Raw genomic sequence first — 23,387 nt, 5'->3', positions numbered from 1 at the left:
AGATTACAGCGCAGGTAAAACAAAATGTTATTCCAGTGCTAGTGATATATATGGCCCTTTTCAAAATTGCTAACAAAAATGTTTATGTATAGGTTTAATTTTATGTGATGCTAGAAAGCTGAATCCTGCTAAAACCTTCAGAGAACACCAAGTAGTTACTTTAAACCTTGATCAACAAAACATTATATTAAGTACTATATTACATACAGTAATATAGCCTTTTAGAAATGTTTAAATGTTGCAACTTATCAAATGCTTTACTATTTTATAATAAGGATATATTGCAAGATGACCATCCTTTCACCCCTGGATGCTGGAAACACACATAAATGTTAAATAATAGTTACTATTAAGTCATAGTTTTGTAAAAATGAATGGATTTTAATCCAGATTGTTTGCAGCCCTTTTCACGAAATGGAACAGTCTAATCACTCAAAAACACTTTCGGACAACCCAAACATTGTTATAAGATGTATATATATGTGAATCGCCCATATGGGAAATCTAACTGGACACAGCAACACAAAGATTTACAGCACAAAGAAATAAGAATAGAAATGAGGGAAGAAAGGTAATAGATATACTATTACAGTCTTTTGGGATTGGTTTTGGTTTATAATTGTTCATACAGCTTTAAATAATAACTGACCAATAAAGCCACAATTTAAATAGTGGAATCAACATTTCTAATTTTAAACTTCCACAATACCTACACATTCTAGTCATCAGTCACAGTGAATGACCCAGGTTCAAAACTACTTTCATGTTTGTGTCTGTGTCTTTTTCATGATTCAGCTTTACTTTTGTAAGAAAACAGGTGACGCACAAACAAACAGGAAACACAGTCAAACCGAGGGTTTCTGTGTCATATTCTGACCGACATTTGGGTTTTGTTAGTTTCACAATAAAGTGTAATTTCATTTTTGAACTGGTGGGTGATGGATGTTTTTCTTTCACACCTTTTTACAAGACTAACCACTAAACCACATAAAAACGTAGCTTTCGTATGAAATAAGGTGGAATTCAAGAGGAAATCCTAGCATTTGATTACATCCTTCCTCTAAAAGAAAATAACATTAAATGCCTTTTCAACAAATCAATTATATAACAAACACATTCACAGAATAAATGTAAATTAGTTTCCGTGTCGGACAGTGTCACAAAATCATACAAAGATAATTTTTTGAAAGAAATTTGGGTTTTGTCAGTTTCACAATAAAGTGTCATTTCATTTTTGAACTAGTGGGTGATGGACGTTTTTCTTTCACACCACTTTACACGACAAACCACTAAACCACATAAAACATGTAGCTTTCATATGAAATAAGATGGAATTCAAGAGGAAATCCTAGCATTTAAACATTAAATGCCTTTTCAACAAATAAATTATATAACGAACACATTCACAGAATAAATGTAAATGAGTTTCTGTGTCAGACGGCGTCACAAAAGCATACAAAAATCATTTTTTGAAAGAAAGTGGTTGTGTCTGTTTTCTATTGGCGCACAAGTTAAATGTAGACACGTCACGAATGCCACGAGACGCACCTCGGAGACCGACGTCCCTGCAGCCAATCAGCGGGCGAGTGCGCCTCACTTTTAATGACGACACAGAACGTGGGCGGGACTAGTTTGTTGACAGGAAGAGTGTGGAAGCCACCGTAGTCACTCGAACTCGAACCTGCAGTGGTTTTAACCTGTGAAACTGATTTCGCCCGTGGAACCGACGGAGTTCTCATTCGCCCATGCCCTCGTTGGTGTGCGAACTTAAACTATGCTCTGTAAGATCGAGCCAGGGCAAAGATGCAATGGAGGTCAATAGTGGTTGGTCTGGTCGTGCTGAGACTCTCCCTCAGCTGTGTACTGTGGCTAGCTTTCGGACTGGGACCTAACGTGAGCTGCGGGTTCAACTTCCCCCTTGGATTCAATTTGGGCAAATTAGACTTGTTGTTCAGGGAGGGGAAGGCGAGCGACCAGAGGGGCAACTCTTGGTCTCAGCGCATACGCGGACACAGCTATGAAGAGCCGGCGAGTACGTGTACACACGTTGAGGAGGACTCACCCAAGAGGTCCTACCTGAGCTTCTTCGACGGCAACAAGGACGAGTACGTGCGGCGATACAGCTCCTTCCCCGACACGCTGAAGACGAAAATGAAAGCCATGGCCAAGGAAATGTTCTATTTCGGATACGACAATTACATGAAATACGCCTTTCCCGAGGACGAGCTGAATCCCATTGACTGTGAAGGACGGGGACCGGACGTGCTCAACCCGTGAGTAGGGATAGGGCAATATAGGTGATATGGTTCGATACCATGTCTGATACCGATATCACAATACACAGATATTAGTAGTAATATACTACTAATAATATAACTAATACTACTACTACTACTAAAATAACTAATATCCGTCAAATACAGGTTAGGTCCATACTACATACTCACTGAAAAAGTGTGTTTTCAGACAAATGTGACCTGCGACCAGAAGTAATCTGCGTCCATACTCACTTATATCACATGACCATTCTAGGTTAAAATGGGCACGTGCACGCTGGTGTCAACAGCTGTTAATTATCACCTCTGCAGCTGTTTGCTTAGTTTCAGAGAGTGTTATTAACAAAAGGCAATGGTGACATGTAAAACAAGGATTGTTTTTAGTGGACTAACAACAAGGTTAAACTGGAATTTAAAATAGTTAGTAGGGGTTTTCCTATCAGAATAGAGCCAGCAGTGCATTGACTATATAAAAAGAACTTGGTTCGAATGGAAGTCTTCTTCCCACTTGATTTATAAAGCCACTAACATTTTCTCAAGGGAGTCAATTATCTCTATAGCTACTCTGGGTCTTATTCAGTTGTACATGATGCAGGATTTGTAAAGTATGTTCCTGTTTATTGGGGAAATAGATAATAAAGCATGGTACACATGTGTCAAGACAGTGTGTGTTTGCAGGTGTGAACTTCTGCCAATTTGCAAATCTTGTGGCTTCAAAAATTGTCGTGAGTGACTAGCTTCCATTTGTACATGAGGCCGTTCAAAGCAGCTGTGCACATTATCATTATTACTGTCCCCTGCACACCATCTCATTTATTTGGCAATCAAATTAGCCAGCAGTGTAACAGTACTGCTTAGTGCTGCCCAGTGGTGAACAGGTAATGGTTATTAGTTCACCTTTACACTCAACAGGTCTTTTTAACTCGGAACCATTGAAGTCCAAGGCATTTCTGTCACATTTAATTATGTGTAAAAAAGCTGAAACTAGTACCTGACACACTGACAAGAGTGAACACATTTCCATGTAGCCCAAGGTAGTATTTCCAAAAAATAGTTTTTTCTGCCCTTCAGTCAGAAGTATGTATATTCAGCTCTGTCTGTACTGAAACTACAGCATGTTAAAAGCACAGCCACCTTTTGTCGTCAGCTGAGCTTTGGTGATTGTTTTAATACTCTTTTCCTGAATTGTGTGTTGTGAAAGACAATGTAATGTACACCAAAAAAAAACCAACAAGCTGCTTTGGTAGTGGGAAGTAAAATAAGATTAACTAAACATTTTTACACTTGATCCAAATGCTTGACTTTGATGTTGGGTCATAAAATTTGCCTTTTGTTGTGGTCTTGTGATTATTTCTCATGACAAAACTGCTCCTGTTTCACTGTTTTCATTTCAGGTCAAACATCAACATAAACGATGTCTTGGGGAACTACTCTCTTACACTGATTGACACCTTAGACACTCTGTTGGTAAGCTTCACTGAGTTAAATTACCCCTCTACGTCTGACTTTCTCTTAATTGTGGCTTGAAAAGAAAATTGAAAGCTGCATATTTGTGCCCACCCGATTTGTTGCACTTCACTTCTGATTCTGGAACATATTCACATTACAAAAAGAGCAATAAGGAGCATAAACTGAAGTATTTTTACTGCAATGTCACATGCTCTGAATGTAGTTGCATTTTGCACTACATTAAGTGGAACAGTGGCTTACACTTCCTCTGTTTTAAGGTGTGGGTTTTCATTTTGAAAAACCACTAAGTGGAGCAAATCTTTTAATGTGCCAGTAGGTGTGAGTCTGGGTGTGTGTGAGCCCTGACTAGTGACACATTGAGGTGTGTGTGTGTGATGTCTCGCATCCATGTGAAACAACATGTCTTTATGAACGATGATCACAATGATTCCATAGAGAATACTTTGTTAATAGTTTGCTTTCTTCTCTGTCACCATGGCTGTTCCCCTTTTGTGACTTTGTACACAATGTGGTGTTTCTCCCAGGTGCTTGGCAATGTGACAGAGTTCCAGAGAGCCGTCAAGCTGGTTATAGATACTGTATCTTTTGACAAGGACTCAACGGTGCAGGTGTTTGAGGCAAACATCAGGTACAAATGTCGCTATTATTTTCAGTGTCCAAAAAAAGTACAACATTTAAACACAGTTAACGTCAATCCAGTCTAAAGTGTGTCGACATGGTCTTGTTATTCCAAAACAAACTTTTATTACTTTACATTACATTACTAAATATGTACATTTTAAATTGACCGATGACTGCATCCCAATTCCTACGATACTTTAAATATGAATTAAGTCATCTCAGACGCACACGTGTTTAAAATAAAGTAAGAAAAGTAGCAATGCATTATGCCTGATCAAGTTAAATTGTGAATGAATGATTAAATGATTATACTATTCTATATATACACAGATATCCTGATTTCTGTTTCTGTGTGCCATCTCTCTTTGAAGGATCTTGGGCAGCCTTATCTCGGCTCATATCCTGCTGACTGACCCAAAGCATCCATTTGGCAAAGTGGGCCTTGAAGGTTATGACAACGAGCTGCTCCACTTGGCTCATGACTTGGCCGTCCGCTTACTGCCGGCCTTTGAGAACACCAGCACAGGCATTCCTTACCCCAGGGTGAGTGATGCTGCTGTGGCCACAAGTTACAGGTGTATTACATAAGGTACCTGCACGTGTGTACGCACAAGCTTTTTTTCAGCATTACCTGCTCATAACTGTCTCCGTGACTTCATACAAACCGTCTCTATTTCAAATGCAGGTAAACTTGAAGACCGGCGTCCCCTCTGATAGCGTCAACGAGACTTGCACTGCAGGAGCCGGGTCCCTACTGGTGGAGTTTGGGATTTTGAGCCGCTTAATTGGGGATTCCACATTTGAATGGGTAGCCAGGCGAGCTGTGAGAGCTCTTTGGAATCTGAGAAGCAACAAAACCGGTCTGTTAGGTGTGTATAGTGTACAGTCCACCCACTTTTCTTACAATGATGTGACACCACTGGCTTTCATGTGGCCAAAATGGACACAAGCTTAAAATGCAAGTGTGGGCCACAGCATAAATAATATAATGACCTGAATATCTTCAGATAAATACCACTTTTGGTAAATATAAGATGTGATGATGCAGTGGTCAGAGTTTCTTTTTCTAATGGGCCCTTGTTTTTTCTTTATGTCATGTAAAGGCTACGGTGCCTAGAGTTCATCTGTTAAATTTAACTGATTTCTGTCCCCAGGGAACGTTGTTAATATCCAAACAGGCCAGTGGGTTGGCAAGCAGAGCGGGCTTGGAGCTGGTATGGACTCGTTCTATGAATATTTGCTCAAGTCATACATCCTTTTCGGTGAAAAAGAGGACTACAGGATGTTTCAAGCTTCTTATGAGAGTATCCAGAACCACATGCGGAGAGGGTGAGTCCCATACAAGTGACAAAGTAGATTGTTGTTTCAGTTTAAACCTTTAACAGCTAAAAAGTTAAAATGACAGTTTGCAGTATTATTTTTCCTCTCTTGAAGTATTTGAGGCGTGTGTTTGTCTAGAGAGATAAATGCACTTTTCATTTTCAGCGTCCACTAAATAAAACATCCCCCAAGTGCAGCACACATTGCATTGAGTGGCCAACAACATACTGTAAGCAGAATTGTGCTCTGTGGTTATTTATACAAGAATGTAGTCACGATTCAATTTGGTTATGATTCAGAGGGCTGCAGTTCAGTTCTAAAAAGATTATACATTCATTTGAAATGGTGTGGATTTAAACCATAGGTAGATAATTGGAGAAAAATAGCATTTAATATAAAATGACACAATAACTAATGGGGATGTGCGGTCTGAGCAGGTGGAAAGATGCGGGTGATATTTTATTATAAGCCGTTTATGTGCTGATTTGGATGTGAAATTGTTCATTTATTTAAGCAGTATTTAACACTCTGCTTTAAGCAGCTAAATAGCTCATTGAAAAGAACCAAATTATTGGCTGAGAAGGGCTCTTACCTGTGACTATGCAGCTGCTGTCCTAAAGAAACAAGAAACAGAGAGAGAGTTAGAGTGTCTTTTCTTCGTATGACATAATATAAACTGTGTTTGCTGCTGTTTTCTTCAGACTCTACCTTGAATAAGACGACGACGACAAAAAAAACCCCAAAAAAACAACAAAAAAAACAACTTATATATCGCACTTATGACTAGCACTTCATAGTTTGGCTTACTTGAAGCTCTTACTTACTTCTAGATCTTATTTGTACCCAAATGTTTAAATGCACTTATTGTAAATCGCTTTGGATAAAAGCGTCTGCTAAATGACATGTAATGTAATGTAATGTAATGTAATGTTATGTTTATTTTTCAGGAGAGAGTCCTGTAATGAAGGAGACGGCGACCCTCCTCTCTATGTGAACGTGAACATGTTCAGTGGTGAAATCATGAACACGTGGATTGACTCGCTGCAGGCCTTCTTTCCCGGGCTGCAGGTGAGGCTATTTACTTTCACTTTGTAGGAGATAAAAAGTGTAAAAATGTGTTCGCCTGAAGAAGAAAGGCTTCTGTCCTGTGCCCTAGGTGCTGAATGGTGATGTAGATAATGCCATCTGCCTGCATGCCTTCTACTATGCCATCTGGAAACGCTTTGGGGCTTTGCCAGAGAGATACAACTGGCAGCTGCAGGCTCCTGACGTGCTCTTTTATCCCTTAAGACCAGAACTGGTGGAGTCGACTTATCTGCTGTACCAGGTAACAACGCTGACATGCTGCCCAGACACAGAAATCATGATGGTGGCGGTTGATAATCACACATTTTTACTTTACTTTCCACAGGCGACCAAAAACCCTTTCTATTTGCATGTCGGAATGGATATTCTGCAGAGCCTTGAGAAAAATGCCAAAGTCAGGTATGATTCATATATAACGTACTCTACCTCTCACTGATGTTGTTTGTGCTGTGAGCTGAGCCGTGTTATTTGCACAGGTGTGGTTACGCCACTCTTCACCACGTCGTCGACAAATCCAAAGAGGATCGCATGGAGAGCTTCTTCCTCAGCGAGACCTGCAAATACCTTTACCTTGTAAGTTACCGCTATAGCATGAGATATCAGAGATAGATCTAGGTTCTACAGTAAGGAGGCAAAATATCAGACCATAATATTACAGTACATACGTTGTTACATTGGGATAATTGCAGTACAAGATATTGTTATTGTTATCTTTTCTTGGAAATAAGACCAAATGTGTTATACAGAGATCTTTAAACTGGATTACTTGAAATAAAATAACTTCATTTAGTTGAAAGAAACAAAGATATAATATGTAATCTTTACACATTAAAGTAATATAATTCCAGGGCAAACATCAGAGTGAGGAAACCAATACTTTAGAACTACTAGTTAGCCAGTGTGTTTTTTTTATTGAATGTATTTGTCACTAATGTCACTGTATGCTCTGCTGCCAAAGTTCTACAGAGACTACAATTCTCCTGATCTCAGCAATGCCTTTTGTTATTTAGTTTTTATTGAGCGACCCCTCGTGGCAGTATTTACATATTATAGTCCCTTTTAAAAATGAAGTGTGTAACTTTTAAATAAAACAAAAAAAACAAGCGTCAGTGAGATTCAAACCAGTGATAAATTAGTCGCCATTATAAAAAACAATGTTCACATTTTGCCCAGCTGTCATACAAATAACATATTTTTGTGTTTTTTTTTATTGCAGCTATTCGACGAGGACAACCCACTTCACAAATCTGATAACAAGTACATCTTCACCACAGAGGGCCACGTCGTGCCTATAGACCAACGCTTCAGGGAGAAACAGTGGGACGACATGTTCCCATGTGAGGAGGGGGCGTTGGCGGAGCGAGAGCCAAACGCACAACCGCCTCTCGGCAACATCAGCAATGTAAGGCCGTTAAAAATGTTTTTTAACTCACTGTACAACACTTTGGTTTTTGTCTCACTCCTTTCTTCCTTCTCGCTTCATTCTGCAGTGTAACAGGATCCCAGAGGAGCGACGGTACACTCTGCCACTGAAAAGCGTCTACATGAAGCAGATCGATCACATGGTGGGGCTGTTTTGAGACAAAGAATGAAGAATGAAGCTGTGAAGCAGCCTTCGCTTTCGTCCTCCCGACGTGCAAAACGCAGCGAGACACCAAACTGCTGGTCAAAAAACCCTCAGCTGCTTAGAATCCAGACGGGAAACTGACAAAGCAGTTTGTTTCCTTGCTGTATTAATTAAAAGTTCTCTGGGTGTGTGAGCAATGGAAACAATGGTTCCTGCTTGAAGACGACAAAGAGGAGGAGTCGCCATGCGTCACCAATTTTTTTTGTTTTGGCTGGTGATAAATTGAGACTGTGGTTTTTTTAGAATTACTAGATGTGTGTGTCTGTTCAGTGTGTGTCTACTTTTGTGTGAATGTGTTCACACGACAGCTAAGCTGTGAATAATACAGTTGTGTTTAAGGGAACAGTGCCATCTAGTAGCCACACATGATGTAAAATGTATTGCCTATAAAAACTCACCTCTAGTTCATTTTCTAAACGTGACGACCAGTGGAATCTTGACTGCATCGTCGCTGTTATCTAAGGGCTACGTACGGATAGGTGACGCCTCTTACACGCACTGTAAAACACTGCATCCTGTGAGGTTTGCGATGCATTTTTCTTAGATTGTGCCTATAGGAAGTTTTTCGGGGTCTTTTGTAGACCTGAGGCTAGTTTGTCCAAAACTGTCGACACGGCTACTTTTGTCTGTCTCGCTTTAGAACAAAATGAACAATAATCAAACAGTTTAGTTTCTCAACGTCTCATAAAAGGGCAAACAAACGTGCCATCAGTCTGTCTGTGTGTGTGTGTACTTGTATTTGTTACCTCTTTTAGGACCTTTTTCTAGCATTAACACTGACCTCGTCAGGACCAGTAGTCCTCATGGAGACCAAAAACCTGGTCCTAATGAGGCTCGGTGAACCTCATTTTCTGAGGCGCTGGTTAGGATTCGGGCTGAGATTTGAATTGTGGTTTGGTAAAAGTTAGGGCAAATGAATGGAAGTGTGTGTGTGAGAGGTTAAGGAAGACTCTTTGTGTTTTTAAAGTGCCTTCAAATGATTGTGGTCTTTCTCGATGCTGTACAGTGCAAATTAGTTGTGGTTAATTTTGAGTAGAGTATTTTTTTTGTTTTGAGGCCAATGACAGAACTGCACAATAGGGTTAATCCATAAAATGTCTATGTGACAGTTTTACATCATGACGAAATAAGCCATAAAACACATTTTTTGTAATGGTAAATAAGTGAAAACAAACATGTATTGTTGTTATTTTCTCGTCAGTTGATTTATTCTCACGTTTATTAATTGTCTGGTGGTGAAAACTCAGGGGTTTCAAGGAAAAAAAAAACCAGAAAGCAATAAGAGCTTTCATTAAATTAAGTGTCTATACATGTCTTAAGACAGACAGCATTAGGTATTTATATTGCAAAATGTTACAGCTTGTTCATCTAAAATGTCGGGGAATAATCACACCTTATTACTGCGGATATTCATGTTTGTCCCAGTTACCTAGTCTCTTTCACTCTGTCATACTGACAGCTTCTTTTTTTTTTTTTTACCAAAATCCTTGAAGGAAAACTTCACCGATTTGCATTTAGCTTTGTATTAGTAGAATAGGGCTAGTATTTTCTGAAAAATGCTGCTTCCGAACCTCAGTTTCCCCAGAGTGGAGTTTAGAGCTTTTTAGAGCCACTCGTAGGGGGGCGGGACCTCATTCCCAGAATGTAAACAGTGTCCGCCCTCTTTGCTAACAGCTACGCTAACAGGACCAAGTGTCACTGGTGGGCACGTAACAAAGAAAAGATTAGATAAGATATTTCTCATCTCACAATTTTTCAAAACTACTACCCATATTCTAGTAATACAAAGCTAAATGTACATTTTTGAAGTATTCCTTAAACACCCTGAGTGTGTGTGTGTGTGTGAAGCTCAGGGCTCAATCACACTTCACTAGCATCTAATGTGGCTGTGGTTGCAATAACATTTTTCCCCAAATCAGCCGTTACAACACTATCACCCACTTTTTCCTCAGATTATTATTTAACATTTTGGTAAATGTGATGTTTTTTTTACTTTCTTTTTTTAAAGGGTTGCATGAGAGAAGATCTATGACACAAAAGCCTTTTGGCCGCTGCATGCATACTGCAAAAATGCTCGTAATAATGTTTCACAATTGTTTGTTGCTCATAAAGTGCAGATAGATAATCGTCTCTCACGTACACGGGTCAGACGTACGGTGTCGGTTTGTCATTAGCTTTCATTAGTAGCTCCAGATTCACAAAAGCAACAAACAGCTTTGGTGCAATAACGTGCTAAACTTCTTTTACTTTGTGGGCATTTATCGAACAAAACACACGTCGTTTGTAAACTAGGGCTGCGACTGATGATTATTTTTCATAATCGATGAATATGTTGATTATTTTCTCATGAAACTGTCAGGAAATGGTGATCAGTGTTTTCCAAATCTGGAGATGATGGTGATCATGAAAACCGGAATTGTTCAGTTGTAATGATTTCACAAAACAGTCACATTTAAGAAGCTAAAAAAATCAGAAAGTGATTGTTTCAGCCCGACTTTTGGACAGTGTTGGGCGAGCTGTTAAAACTGTGGACTCTACAGATGTGAAAGTAATATAATCTCTTCTAATCTAACGCCTAACAAGAATGCAAAAAAAAAAAAAAAAAAACACCACAATTTAATCTTTATAAAATAATAAAGAAAATAATAAATGAGATAATGAACAAGTCAATGCTGTGTTGCCTTTTATTTGTGAAAAAATGGAAAATACTCAGTTGTCTACTGAAGCTTTAATGGATTTAAAGGTTTACAGGTTTCTGTTCAGGATACACTGTAGCTCAAAGGCTTCCGTCCTCATTTCACTCTTCGACATGACGCGGGTTTAAATAGTCAACATGGTGTCGCCGCACTCCGCGAGCTGAGAAATCACTTTCAACTATTTCCCAATGTTACATTTTCTACCTCTTCCCTCACAAATTATTCATCATCTCCTGCAGGAATTGTCTCAAAACTGCTCTGGAAAAAAAAGCTTCTAGTGTTCATTTAAAAATCTCTAATCACATCTCGTTTCCTTCTTTCTTCTTCTTTGACGCTTTACTGACCAGTAACTGGAGCAAAGAGACGACGCATTAACCTGTGGCATCTATTCACGATCGTACATACGTTAGAGGAATGAAATCGCCCCTACGCTGACTGAAGCTTTTGACGTTTTAACTACAGATTGCAAACTCCTTGAAAGACGTTAAAGAAGTTAGACTCGACTAAAATTCAACTCCTCTTTAGTCTTTAGCGCGGGAAGAGTCTTCTGGTGTCAGCTGACCTCAAGTCTTTTTGTCAAAGCTACAAGTTTGAAATTACGGTTTGCGAAAATAGGTGATTTTTTTTTTTTTTTTTTAGGGGACAAGTTTCTAATCTCGGGCCCCTCAGTTTCAATCGAGGAAGGGATTTGTGGAACGTGACGGGGCTACGGCAGCTCCCTGTGAACAGAAGGAAATTCACGCTGGTTTAGTCGATGCAACGGTTTGTCGGAATTATTAATGCTGTTTAAAATTCCACCCACCTCCACAGGGTTCCTCAGCGTGGTTCTTCTTTAGAAGAGACCACAATCTTTGAGGTTTTCCTTGATGATGATGTCGGTTACGGCGTCAAACACAAACTTGACGTTCTCTGTGTCTGTGGCACAGGTCATGTGAGAGTAGATTTCTTTTATGTCGCGCCTCAAGTTCAGGTCCAGGAACTGCACTTTGATGTAGTTACCGGCGTCCTCGTAGGTGTTGGGTCCTAAATAAAAAAAGATGAATACAAAAAAAATAAATAAAGAAAGGACATATTTGACATGTAGTTTTCAGTTTCTTTGATTCAATCTTTATTTACATGTGGACCTCACCGTCGTAGTCGGGGAAACACATGCTGAGATGAGCTTTCTTGATCTTCTCCAGGAACACGTCTTTCTTGTTGAGGAAAAGTACGATGGAAGTGGTGGCGAAGTAGCGGTGGTTGCAGATACTGTTGAACAAGTGCAGACTCTCGTGCATTCGGTTCTGAAGGGAATGAGAAGAGCCGCTGAGAAACAAGTCAACTGGATTTTGTGTGTCAAAAGTACGGAGGAGTATTGGGGCCACCTTTTAAAATCAATAAATAAATAAAACAGAATTCTGAGATTAAAGAAAAAGTCAGAATTCTGAGGAAAAAGTCAGAATTCTGGGGAAAGTCAGAATTCTGAGATTAAAGTCAGAATTATGGGAACAAGTCAGAATTATAGGAAAAAGTCAGAATTATGAGATTAAAGTCAGAATTATGGGAAAAAGTCAGAATTCTGAGATTAAAGTCAGAATACTGGGGGAAAAAAAGTCAGAATTCTGAGATTAAAGTCAGAATTATGGGAAAAAGTCATAATTCTGAGATTAAAGTCAGAATTCTGGGGGGAAAAAGTCAGAATTCTGAGATTAAAGTCAGAATTATGGGAAAAAGTCAGAATTCTGAGATTAAAGTCAGAAAAAAAATGGAAAAAAAATAAAACAGCATGAACAGAATTCTCTAACTTTAATTCTGACTTTTTTCTCCGAATTTCCTTCTTTTCACTTTTTTTTTTCCTAATACTCTTCTGTACAAAAGGACAGAGGAAGACTTAGATTATTGGTAATATCTAGCGTGTATTCCAACAGTCTTCATACCACTTCATCATCTTCCACCAGCACCATGTCGTAGGCACTCAAAGCAGCAATGAAGATGATACAGGTGACACCTTCGAAACAGTGAATCCACTTCTTCCTCTCTGACCTTTGGCCGCCCACATCAAACATCCTGTGTGGACACACGTGCACATTATTGTTAATTACGACTGCCCTGATGATGAGGATGTAACTGTTTGTCATTCTCATTCACAAATCACAGCACGGATTCACCTGAAATTCAGATCTTTCAATCCAAACTGGGTCTCAATGATACCGGTCGTCTTCACTCTTGATCGCAGCACGTCCTGCTCGGTGGGGACGTATCCTGGCTGGACCAGTCGCTCCAAGTCGCTCAGGTAACTGAAGGAGGAAATAAATGTATTCATTAAGAAAAAAGACTTTGTAACGAGCTCAATTTGAGCCTGGGTGATTTCTTACTATCCAGCAGAGTCGTTGAGCTGATACTCTGACGCTCTGTCAAAGCAGGCCTGAATGCCCGAGTCCTTCCACAGGCGCAAAATGATGTCCGACAGCTCCTTGGGCATGGTGCCTTCCTCAATCGTGTCTGCAATGTGCACCAGTTTCCTGGCGTCGTCCTGCAACGTGAGCGCGGGAAAACCAGCTTCACTTCACAAGTCACAACACAGAAATGTACCTGTGTGTGTGTGTGTGTGTGTGTGTGTGTGGCCGTCGTTACCTGCTGGTCAGAGTGGCCGTAGTTAATATTGAGGGTGTTCATGGCCTTCACTATGGCCATCATTGACTGCAGCGTGTTGCTGTAGATGATCGTGATGAACTCCAAGGACTCTTCAAGTGAGTAACCGTCTTGATGGATAATTCTGTGGAGAAAATAAAACAGTATTAAGTATTTTTGTATTCTTTCCATTCCAGGGAGTTAAGAAAAAAATATGTTCCCAAGAAAAAGGGTTCATTCTTACTTCATCTGTTTGACAATTGTACTTTTGCCTGATTCTCCCGCACCTGTGATCAAAGGAGAAAAAACATGGGTTAATAAATAGATCGATGTTTTTATTCCAAACTGTAAAAAATGGACATGTATCTTTATTTAATGGGCATGAGTGAGGATCTATCGATCTATCTATCTATCTATCTATCTATCTATCTATCGCAGGTAATAAGATTATTATTATATTATTATAACTAATAAAGGTTAAAATTGTAAAGTCGTACGTAGACATTTGCTTTCATATTGCAACACTAACACTACACTGTACAGCCTGCTTTAAATAAAGACTAAATAGGTAATAGAGCTTCAACTAACGATCATTTTTTTACAGTTGATTAATCTGTGGAGTATTTTCTCAATGAATCGAGTCATCGTTTGGTCCATAACACGTCAGAAAATGTAAAAAAAATGTTGTGATCAGTGCTCGTCAAACCTGGAAATAATGAGCGTCTCAAATGTCACTTTTTTAATGATTTCTTTGTTATGTGGAGCGAAAGAAATGTAGAATACGTTCACATCACAGAAATCTTTGTTTTAATCACGGAAAAAGCTTCAGCTCTAATGGGTAAATAATAATAATAATAATGATTAATTAAATAAATGACTAAGATTGTGATACAGTGTAGACATGGAGCCTAATTCTGGGTTTGGTCAGTCGAGTATCTTTGTCCTTCATGGTTAAGCCCTCTGTGTTTAAGGATTAACAAGGGGATTGGGGTTATGTGATTAATAAAGTGTCCTAGCAATGAAAAGCACAGATTGATAACGATACTAATTGAATCAAGTATGTGTCGACTGTTTAACTGACTGCTTCTGCAGTTTGGTGAATAATTAACATGCATGAGTTTGTGACGAGTAAATGAAAGAAATTAGGATTGAGATAGAAAGTTCCTCCTCGGTCAGACAGATAGGATAACGATGGTATACATTAAAATACAAAGTAGCTCAGTTTCCTAAAATGAGTGTAATCAGTGCCACAATAATGAGGTTTTGTTGCCCGCTGAGCCAACTTTGAGTGTCTTTACCTAGCAGCAGCAGCTTGACCGTTCTCGCATCCTTGTCTGCATCCTCCTTGAGCTTCTTCTCCAGCTCTCTGGAGCGTTTATCCTCGGCGCTTGCTCCAGCCCCCATCTTACTTTTCCCAGGCTCGGGGCCCCCCTCTACTCAAAAGCCAGGTGTCGGGGGTAAAAATATGGGTCCTAGCGGATCGCCTGCTGCCCGACCGGTGCTGTCAACCGTGCAGCTGATGCATCAACTGCCTGCAGCGAACACTGGAGCATGTTGGGAGTATTTTCTTGTCTTAGGAAAGGATTTCGGGCATCCCCTGTCCACCTGACCGGAGGTGGCCAATGGAGCACAAGGACAGGGCGTTTTAGGGCAGAGTGAAAGGTGTGAGGAGAGGCGGACATTCATACATACATCAGTGGAGGAGTGATTTAACCTTTCGGGGGGGGGGGGGGGGGGGGGGGGGGGGACTTTGCTGTGCTCAGCGGAAGATAAACGTCGGATCAAGTGCTTATCTCTCTCTGTGCTGTTCTTGGTCCATTTAAAAAGAGAAACACATAAAGCTCCATCATTGTGGGGTTTTTGTCATAAACTTGGTTGCACAAGTTTAACCATTTTACACAAATGTCAGAAGAAGAAGAAGAAATAAAGAATCAGGTGTGGGATTAAACAGAGGATATATGTTTTTTTGGAAAAGGGGGAGGATTAGTCAACAGAAACAAGATTCTGTCTCAGATGGGGTCACACCCTCACATCCCAGTCATAAACATAAAGAGGAGAAACACACACACACACACACGGTTATTTCTTGTAAGATTGTGCAAACATATTGAAAGGTGAGCTCTGAGGTAATTAACAGGCTTTGCGGTTTCACCTGACAGATCTTATTGACCTCAATCTGGAGCTGGTTGGGATCCTAATCTACTCACTCTCAATTAAGTACACACACACACACACACAGAACTGCTGTGTGTGTGCACTGGATTTTTCCCATGTACTATAACTTGTTTCTGTCCTCATCTGCATGTTTATTATCATTTCAACTGATGCTCTGAGCAGGATCTTTAAAGTTAACCCTTAGAACACACGGCTATGTTTAAATGTACAGAGGTTATAAGAATGTGCAATATAGAGCGTCTTATATCCGTTTCTTTTAGCACAACCTATAGGCAATCTGACGAACTATATAAACACACCTGAGCAAAAAGTTACTCAAAATGTTTAAAACTGGATTGAATTTGTGAAATTTGGAAACGCGTCACAGTTCAAAGTTCACTTTTCACTCGTTTTTATGAACAAAAAGTAAAGAAAACACGTCTTTTTTCAGACTTCTGCACAATTATAATCCTGAAAATGTGATATAAAATGAATCATAACTTTGACTTAACACATAAGACGATTTTTAAAGTCTGACTATGTGACCTATAAACCACACACTCCCAGGATGTCCATGTTAGGAGTTGTGTATTATTCCCACGCCAAATTACTGCTCACGTGGCACCACTAAGGGTTATAGCTCACATTTTCTCACAGAGACGCTAAAAGGACAAGAGGTAAAAGCAAGGCACATAAAATAAGATTGAAATTAAATTGCATTTCAAATTTAAAGAACAAATAGGAGTCCAGATGCACTGCAAAAAATGCAAAAACAAGAAAATATAACCACTATTAGGGAAAATGACTTGTTTCAAGCAAGTTATCAAAGTATCATCAGCCTTAATAAATAAATGAGTCCAAAAAAATGGTGAGATTAAATCAATACACTGAATTCACACACATACACATATTTTCATGTTTTTGCAGTGGTAAAGTAACAGAAAGCCAAATCATGGCAAACAAACAACTGCAGTTATTTCTATTTAGTTGTCACACCGTGACAGGACAAAATAATGAAAAAACTGTTTTAATAATGTTATGGAAATGCAAAACCTACGTTTGGGAAACAAGGCTGTGTAGCTTTTACCTTCAGGCTAAAAATCTAAATAAGTTTGAAAGAAGTGAGGCTGTGGCAAAGCTAAACCTGTGCCTTAAACTACACCGGTGCACCTTTAACTTGTGGGACTGCTTCTTGTAAAGCCTCAGGAATATTTCCAGGAAATACAAGGAAACAAACGCACAATGACAGTTGCAAAGACGCGACAAATAATCCCGTAGACCGAGTGTGTCCGTCACTGTCAAACAGAAGAGAACATGTGTTATTATAAAATATAGAGCTTTAATTTATTAGTCCGCAACATTGATGAGGAAGAAAAGATGAGAGTAATATCTTACAAGTCATTACATCAGAACATCAACTGTGCAGGATATCATACATCAATTTAACCTCAAACGTGTGTCCAGTAGAGGAAAAACAAGATACTGTAGATGCAGTAGATTTTTCAAAGATGCACATTTTGTTTTCCCTAATTTATGAGAGAGTGGGCGAGAGAGGGAGAATAAAAAAGAGGGTTTAAAATCCCACAGAAATGAACCGTTTTGCACAGCCACGCAGTATTTTAGACAAATACCATATACATGTACATGCCCATGCACAACGACAAGCCACCTTCTGAAGATACTGGTACAAGGTTTCTCTTCAGGTTCGTGGTTGTGTGTGTGTGTGTGTGTGTACACTGTGTTGAGCGCAGGACGGCACGACGACACAAGGCGGAGAAAGAAAAAGGGTCGCAGTGAAAGCTCTGTGGTGACATTTTGTGTGGATTATTGAAGCGGCCGGACACAATATTCCCTTTAGTGAGAGAAAACTGGCAGGAATGCAAACTTTGGATTCATTTACTGTAGAGACACCACACACTGCATAAAACATGTCAAGTGTCGACTGTGCGTTGAGATGAGCGCGTTTGGCGACAGAAGGTGCTTCGTTGTCTCTTTAATAGTTCTTAATCACAAACTGGCACAAACTCACGTGTAGTTAGCTGCCCGCTGGAATTTTTAATCTCGTTAAAAGAGATAAAAGAGAAGGCAATGTTATGTTTTCAGCTTCTCCTGTTGTTAAAAGACAATTTCTCCAACCCCCCCCCCACCACCCCAAAACAGCTTATTATCACAAAGATTATTTTTTTTAAGGTTACAACATTGAAATGTGATATTCACATATAAACAGAACAAAACACTTGGTTTAGGAAGAATTTGGGGGCGCGAGTGATTGAACCACATCATCAAAAGACGCGTCTTTCGTTCAACATGTGGTCGTGCGAGTGTGACGCGCCGTCACGGCTGCAGTCTGCGGGCATTTCCTTTAATCCCTCACATGTCCCTGTGAAATGCCATCATCGACTTCCTGTCGACAGCGCGCGTCTTTGTCTGAGTTCTGGTGAAAAAAAGTTCTGGGAAGCCGAGAGGGTTCAGCTACGTCCTGGACTCCACGTCCCAGCTTTGACACTTAAATACTGCCTGCAGTCATGTGATCCAACACGGTCGCCTGTTACAGTCTCTGAGCACGGTCCACATCCACGCCGCGCGGGGAGGGGGGTGGGGCTATCGTTCTCCAAAAAACACCAAACATAAAAAGGTATCCTCAACATAATAACACAATTATTATAAAGAAAGATCACGCACAATAATATTATAATAACAACAATATTTGCACAGATTTACCTATTCACAAAAAAACATGTCTTCTAAGATACGTACAAAGAATTACTTTTTACAACTTACAATAAATATTGTGTACTTGTTTTGAAACAGTTACATAGAAACTGTCGCGATGCTGTTACTTTGGGTTGCAAGTGTCTTGTTCTTTCCCATTAGGAAACTTCCATGTTTCTATTATCGGTGTGAAGTCTTTTCACGAAACAGATGGTTTGCCGTGTGCACAGGTAGACGGGTGATGATTGAGGACGACTGCGTGGGTTCTGTCCAGCTTCTCATGTCTCAGCTGGAGTCGTCTGCTCGTCGTGATGCCGGCGGTTGCGCGGCTTCTTCTGTTCTTTCAGCTCCTTCAGGCTTTTGGCCTTGTTGTCCCCGAGCGTGCCGTCTCCAAGCTGCCAGTAGTCCTGACAGTACTGGTTGATCAGGCCCATCTCCGGCTGGCTCAGAATGGTCAGCAGGTCTTTGTACTGGCCGGCGCTCGGAGTCCAGGCGCTGGACTGGAGCGGAGGCAGGGCCGGACTGCCCGTCTCCACCAGCACGTTGTTGACCGTGCGGCTGGAGAGAACCACGAGCTGCAGTTTCACGAGCATGTGTTTGAAGTTCTTCTCCGTGGAGCTGCAGTGGTAAATGCCGCTGTCTGCGGACTGCAGCGAGCGGATCAGAAGACCTTGTTCTGATTTCAGGATGCGGCCTTCTGAGCGAATCTGGAAGGAGCAGGAGGAGGATGGGGGTGAGGGTGGGGTGGGGGGGGGGGGAGTGACAAATTAACACCAGTGTTGTTCACAAAGACTGATGAGGCGAGGTCGGCGCTTAGCTCACCTCTTTCCTCCTGTCGCTGTTTTCCTTCTGCAGGTGCCACTTCAGAGACATGTACGGAGAGCGGGCCTGGCATTCCAGGAACGTGGTGCTTCCCTCCACACCATACTGAACCGCCTCCAACGTGTTCTTGTTTGCTAGATGCCAACATGTGAATATATTTTAGGTTTTAATTCGTGAAGACGGACGGAACAAGGAGAAGAACCCTCGAGTTCCTGAGCTGGGCGAGCGTGCGCGTGCGTAACGAACACTCACCGTTAGAGTTGTAACCTCTGCACTGGCGGATCGGGTTGCCGTACTTTACGTCCTGTCGGCGGCTCCGTCTGAAGGGGTCAGATCAACAGATGTGAATAAAAAAAAATATCACATATTTCAGCTTTTTTCAAATATTAAATTTTTTTCATTTAAATTTTTTTTTTTTTTTTTTTTTTTTAGATACTTTATTAATCCACTTAGGGAAATTATTCTCTGCATTTTGACCCATCCTAGAATTAGGAGCAGTGGGCTGCCACACTGAGTAGCGCCCAGGGAGCAATGGGGGTTGGGTACCTTGCTCAGGGGTACCCCAGCCCTTTAGGCCTGGTGGGGACTTGAACCTTCTGGTTACAAGCCAAGTTCCCTTTCCACTTGGCCACAGGCTAACCCTTTCGTAAATTTAGTAAAAGAAAATGCACATTTATGTTTGTAGGTGGTGCAAAAGTCCCTTGATGATGTAAATAAAGAGCCACCAGTGGTTGTTGATACATATTTGCTTCTCATCAGTCCACACAAACCCCCTCTTACCCACTGCGTCTGCATTTTCACCTTCTTTCCCCCCCCCATGCAGTGAAATGTGGAACACGGAGGGCAGTGATTTGTAAACATCCTCTTTTATTTCTTATACTCAAACAGAAAGACACACACACACACTGTAACCATACATTTCAGTCAGTCCACACCATCTGTGTTGATCCTCACCTCTTCTGTGACGCCGAGTACCTTGAGCAGGATTTGCCGTCCCAGGCGCAGTACGGGTCTCTGGCCAGACAGCAGTCGGCGCAGGCTTCACCGTACACGTCGCAGCGGTGCAGAGCTAAGTGGGTCACGCCCAGCACTGAGCCCACGTACAGTTGTTGCTATAATAACAACACATGTAAAGATCAGAATAGAGATTGTTGTACACGCTCATGTTTGAATTCTGCTTTCGTTTCCATGTCACTTACCCGTTTGGATGAAATCTTCATGGTGGTAATTGACGTAGGAACCTGCAGTTACAGTTACAAAAAAAAAAAACAGTTTTAAAAGTGCAGATAATGACATTAAATATTATTATTTGTGAGAGAACGGTGGCTTACTGTACCTTGAAGACCTCCACTTCCTCTAAGACCAGCTCTTCTGTCTGTAAGTCATCTCTCGGCAGGACAATCACTTTCTGGACCGTCCCCCGATCTATAAAAACACACGGGAGAAAGAGAGTTTAAACCCTGCTGACCCACATTCAGTCTTAACATTAATTAAGTGAATTGAAGTTATATTTAAAATCAAGAATCAGATTAATTTTGATAATACAAGACAATAAAAATACAACCGTGTGAAATAAAGTTGATAAGAGTGTGAAGAGTATGCAAAACGTTCATTTTTAAGATTTACTTTTTCCTTTCCACAGTAAGCACATGTGAGTGAACTGCATGTATAGCAGGTGTGAACACTTCCTTTCCCTCCCCCAGATAGACTCAAGGCTTATGGACTTATGACGATTATATAACTATGACAGTCACAGTTCCACTCACCTGTTCCCAGGAAGAGAACCTCGTAGCTGCCGTCGGCGGCCGTCACCTGGTCCACTGCAATGGTGGTGAACTCATAGTCCACGTTAGTTCTCACCACCAGGGGGCGCTTGTGCACTGGATATATGGGGTTGTACATGGTCGGGTGGTTTCTCATGAAGTTGATAACCTCGTCTGGATAATCCTTTGTGGATTTCATGTTGGGGGTGAAAGTGCCTCCAGGACACTATTGACAAAAAAAACACCTGTCACTCATTGATCTGAGCTCATATTTAAGAATATACATCATGTTGCTTTGTTTATAACACACAGTGCCAGGTCGTGGGTAGGGGATCTTCCCTGTGTACGCCACCCACTGGTAATTGGGTCCTTCCTTGTGGGCAAACGGTCCATTGAAGACCATGCGGATGTCAGCCATGGAGTAAACGCACACTGCCGAGCCTTTAAACACGGCTCTGGAGGAGGGAGAGAGGGAGAGGGAGAGAGGGATGAGCACACGGAGACGGGCAGCGAGTGGATAGAGATCAACTCACTCCCTGAGATAATTACTATGGCGGCTCTCTGTGGCTGCGAGAATCTACTTCCTTCCCACGTACTCAGTCGGCCTCTTAGAGGGAGCGCGCTGAAACATTATGACGCACAAACGCACTCTCGACTCGAGTCAGGCTGTCTGACGCGCTGACATACAAACACCCACGTCCTGCAGGGAGAGAATCGCCGGCGCTCGGGCTCTCGCCGCCGTGTTTGTGACTCCTGTCACGCGCCTCTGTCATTAGCTCCGCATGTGTTTCCATGAGCTGGGTGAAGAATGCGCTCGACGCCCGGGGAAAACGGGAGGAAAACGATAACAATATGTGTTCCTCAAGTTTGTGTCGTGCTCGATTTACATGTCGTGTTTGGCTGAATCAAACGTGCCAGTCTCGCAGTTTCCACATTCTACTTTCTGTCTGGGTCTTTGTAGCCTGAATGTGACAGGCCGTGTGCAACAGATCATTTCAATATCAGACAGAGACAGAGAGACAGAGAGAGAGCGCGCTGTCACACCTTCAGGTTTGAGCGGAAACTAAATACAACTGCAGGAAGAGGAAATTGCAGCGTTCCTTTCAAAACTACATGAAAGTTAAGGGAGTTTAAAGAGCTCGTCAGTCACTTACCCCGACACGGAGAAGACACCATAGATGACAGGATTCCTGGTATCTTGAGTGGGCTGGATATACACATCCCCTAATAAAGAAAGAAATTGTAGTTATTAGTCTCTGGAATGAATATTGAGCAGCAGAGGTAGAGAAAATATTCTTAAATTCAATGAAAATATCAATAAAATATATTCAAATGTGACTGATTTAATGATTTTTCTTTCATTTTTCTTCATTTATTACTAAAACACAATTAGCATGTTGACATTTCATGATGTTACTGTGGGGACTGTTGAAAAACATGTAATGATGTTAATATTTTATATTTTCATGACAGACAGGTCAAGACCTGCTGGTTTGCTTCTTCTTATGTCATACCCAATATTATTTTAAAAAACCCTACGAGTATTCCCTTCTGAAATGGGGATTCATTTGCAGAATCAGAGAAAACACTCACATCATGAATGCTTAAACATATGCATTTGTATTTATCCATCCACAGATTCTAATTGTGACTTATGGAGCCCTCTTCTGCGCGTCCTCTGGAATTTTGGTAGGAACCTGAATTCCAACTCTCCTAAAACCTGAAACTGCCCCGTCTCAGTGGGGAATAGAAGTGAAATAGAGATCTCCAGTGCAACATGGCTTTAATAGGAGCCATATGCATCCACTGACTGTAAGGGTTGAGGTATTTTTATTTTTTTTTTAAACCTGCATATATCCTCTGATGACCTAATAAGAGGAAAAAGTGCAAGGAAAAACAATATAATAACAGAAGAAAAGTGAAATAAATGTAGAGCAGACAGGTTCAGTAGAAGAACACCTCACCCGCATGAACGCACACGTCCATTTATTTCACTGCATCAACGTGAAACTGGAGAAAAGACAATTACTAGAGTCTGGAAATCGTGGAATCATATATCCTCTCCGTTTATAACTCCAGATCTTTTTCATGGTTCTCTGCCGAGCTATTAATGTGACCCCCCCCCCCCCCCCCCCCCCACGTGTTAATCTCTCAGATATCACCTGAAATAAAATGCTAAACTACAATTTCACATGTGGAACGATGTGGAGGATTAAATGTTGATCCTTGT

The 23,387-nt window shown here is 40.9% G+C and overlaps 3 protein-coding genes across 5 annotated transcripts in view; 1 reads left to right on the top strand and 2 right to left on the bottom strand.

Moving 5' to 3' along the window:
* The first annotated feature begins 1,632 nt into the window (after positions 1 to 1,632).
* On the top strand, positions 1,633 to 9,589 carry edem1 (ER degradation enhancer, mannosidase alpha-like 1). The gene is made up of 12 exons (XM_058632660.1): positions 1,633 to 2,273; positions 3,671 to 3,743; positions 4,271 to 4,374; positions 4,739 to 4,910; positions 5,053 to 5,236; positions 5,522 to 5,696; positions 6,635 to 6,755; positions 6,844 to 7,014; positions 7,099 to 7,172; positions 7,250 to 7,346; positions 7,990 to 8,175; positions 8,264 to 9,589. The coding sequence occupies exons 1-12, from the start codon at positions 1,804 to 1,806 to the stop codon at positions 8,351 to 8,353; spliced, it is 1,917 nt and encodes a 638-aa protein (XP_058488643.1). The 5' UTR covers positions 1,633 to 1,803; the 3' UTR covers positions 8,354 to 9,589.
* Positions 9,590 to 11,270: 1,681 nt separating this feature from the next.
* gnat1 (guanine nucleotide binding protein (G protein), alpha transducing activity polypeptide 1) lies at positions 11,271 to 15,333 on the bottom strand. The gene is made up of 9 exons (XM_058632767.1): positions 15,005 to 15,333; positions 13,951 to 13,993; positions 13,710 to 13,851; positions 13,451 to 13,608; positions 13,244 to 13,372; positions 13,013 to 13,142; positions 12,226 to 12,379; positions 11,899 to 12,119; positions 11,271 to 11,815 (listed from the first exon to the last, which is right to left on the bottom strand). The coding sequence occupies exons 1-8, from the start codon at positions 15,108 to 15,110 to the stop codon at positions 11,929 to 11,931; spliced, it is 1,053 nt and encodes a 350-aa protein (XP_058488750.1). The 5' UTR covers positions 15,111 to 15,333; the 3' UTR covers positions 11,271 to 11,815; positions 11,899 to 11,928.
* Positions 15,334 to 17,177: 1,844 nt separating this feature from the next.
* The window catches only part of sema3fa (sema domain, immunoglobulin domain (Ig), short basic domain, secreted, (semaphorin) 3Fa), an 84,031-nt gene continuing 77,821 nt past the window's right edge, over positions 17,178 to 23,387 (bottom strand). For all 3 annotated transcript variants that reach the window (XM_058631776.1, XM_058631775.1, XM_058631777.1), the window contains 9 exons: positions 22,312 to 22,381; positions 21,468 to 21,612; positions 21,161 to 21,383; positions 20,731 to 20,819; positions 20,594 to 20,635; positions 20,349 to 20,506; positions 19,647 to 19,714; positions 19,395 to 19,528; positions 17,178 to 19,279 (listed from right to left, as the gene is read on the bottom strand). In XM_058631776.1, the coding sequence (XP_058487759.1) occupies positions 18,851 to 19,279; positions 19,395 to 19,528; positions 19,647 to 19,714; positions 20,349 to 20,506; positions 20,594 to 20,635; positions 20,731 to 20,819; positions 21,161 to 21,383; positions 21,468 to 21,612; positions 22,312 to 22,381 (1,358 nt within the window). In that variant the 3' untranslated portion in view covers positions 17,178 to 18,850. The remainder of the gene's footprint in view (positions 19,280 to 19,394; positions 19,529 to 19,646; positions 19,715 to 20,348; positions 20,507 to 20,593; positions 20,636 to 20,730; positions 20,820 to 21,160; positions 21,384 to 21,467; positions 21,613 to 22,311; positions 22,382 to 23,387) is intronic.

Source organism: Solea solea, chromosome 6 (assembly GCF_958295425.1).
Source record: "Solea solea chromosome 6, fSolSol10.1, whole genome shotgun sequence".
In the NCBI taxonomy this organism is placed as follows: Eukaryota; Metazoa; Chordata; class Actinopteri; order Pleuronectiformes; family Soleidae; genus Solea; species Solea solea.
This window is presented reverse-complemented; position numbering and strand designations above follow the sequence as displayed.

Coding starts and splice junctions, on each gene's coding strand:
- edem1 (XM_058632660.1), top strand. CDS start 1,804: ATGCAATGGAGGTCAATAGTGGTTGGTCTGGTCGTGCTGAGACTCTCC. Junction 4,911..5,052: donor CAGGCATTCCTTACCCCAGG/GTGAGTGATGCT, acceptor TTTCAAATGCAG/GTAAACTTGAAGACCGGCGT. Junction 5,237..5,521: donor CAACAAAACCGGTCTGTTAG/GTGTGTATAGTG, acceptor TTCTGTCCCCAG/GGAACGTTGTTAATATCCAA.
- gnat1 (XM_058632767.1), bottom strand. CDS start 15,110: ATGGGGGCTGGAGCAAGCGCCGAGGATAAACGCTCCAGAGAGCTGGAG. Junction 13,373..13,450: donor CTCAACGACTCTGCTGGATA/GTAAGAAATCAC, acceptor TTCCTCCTTCAG/TTACCTGAGCGACTTGGAGC. Junction 12,120..12,225: donor GTGTTTCCCCGACTACGACG/GTGAGGTCCACA, acceptor TTTTTTATTTAG/GACCCAACACCTACGAGGAC.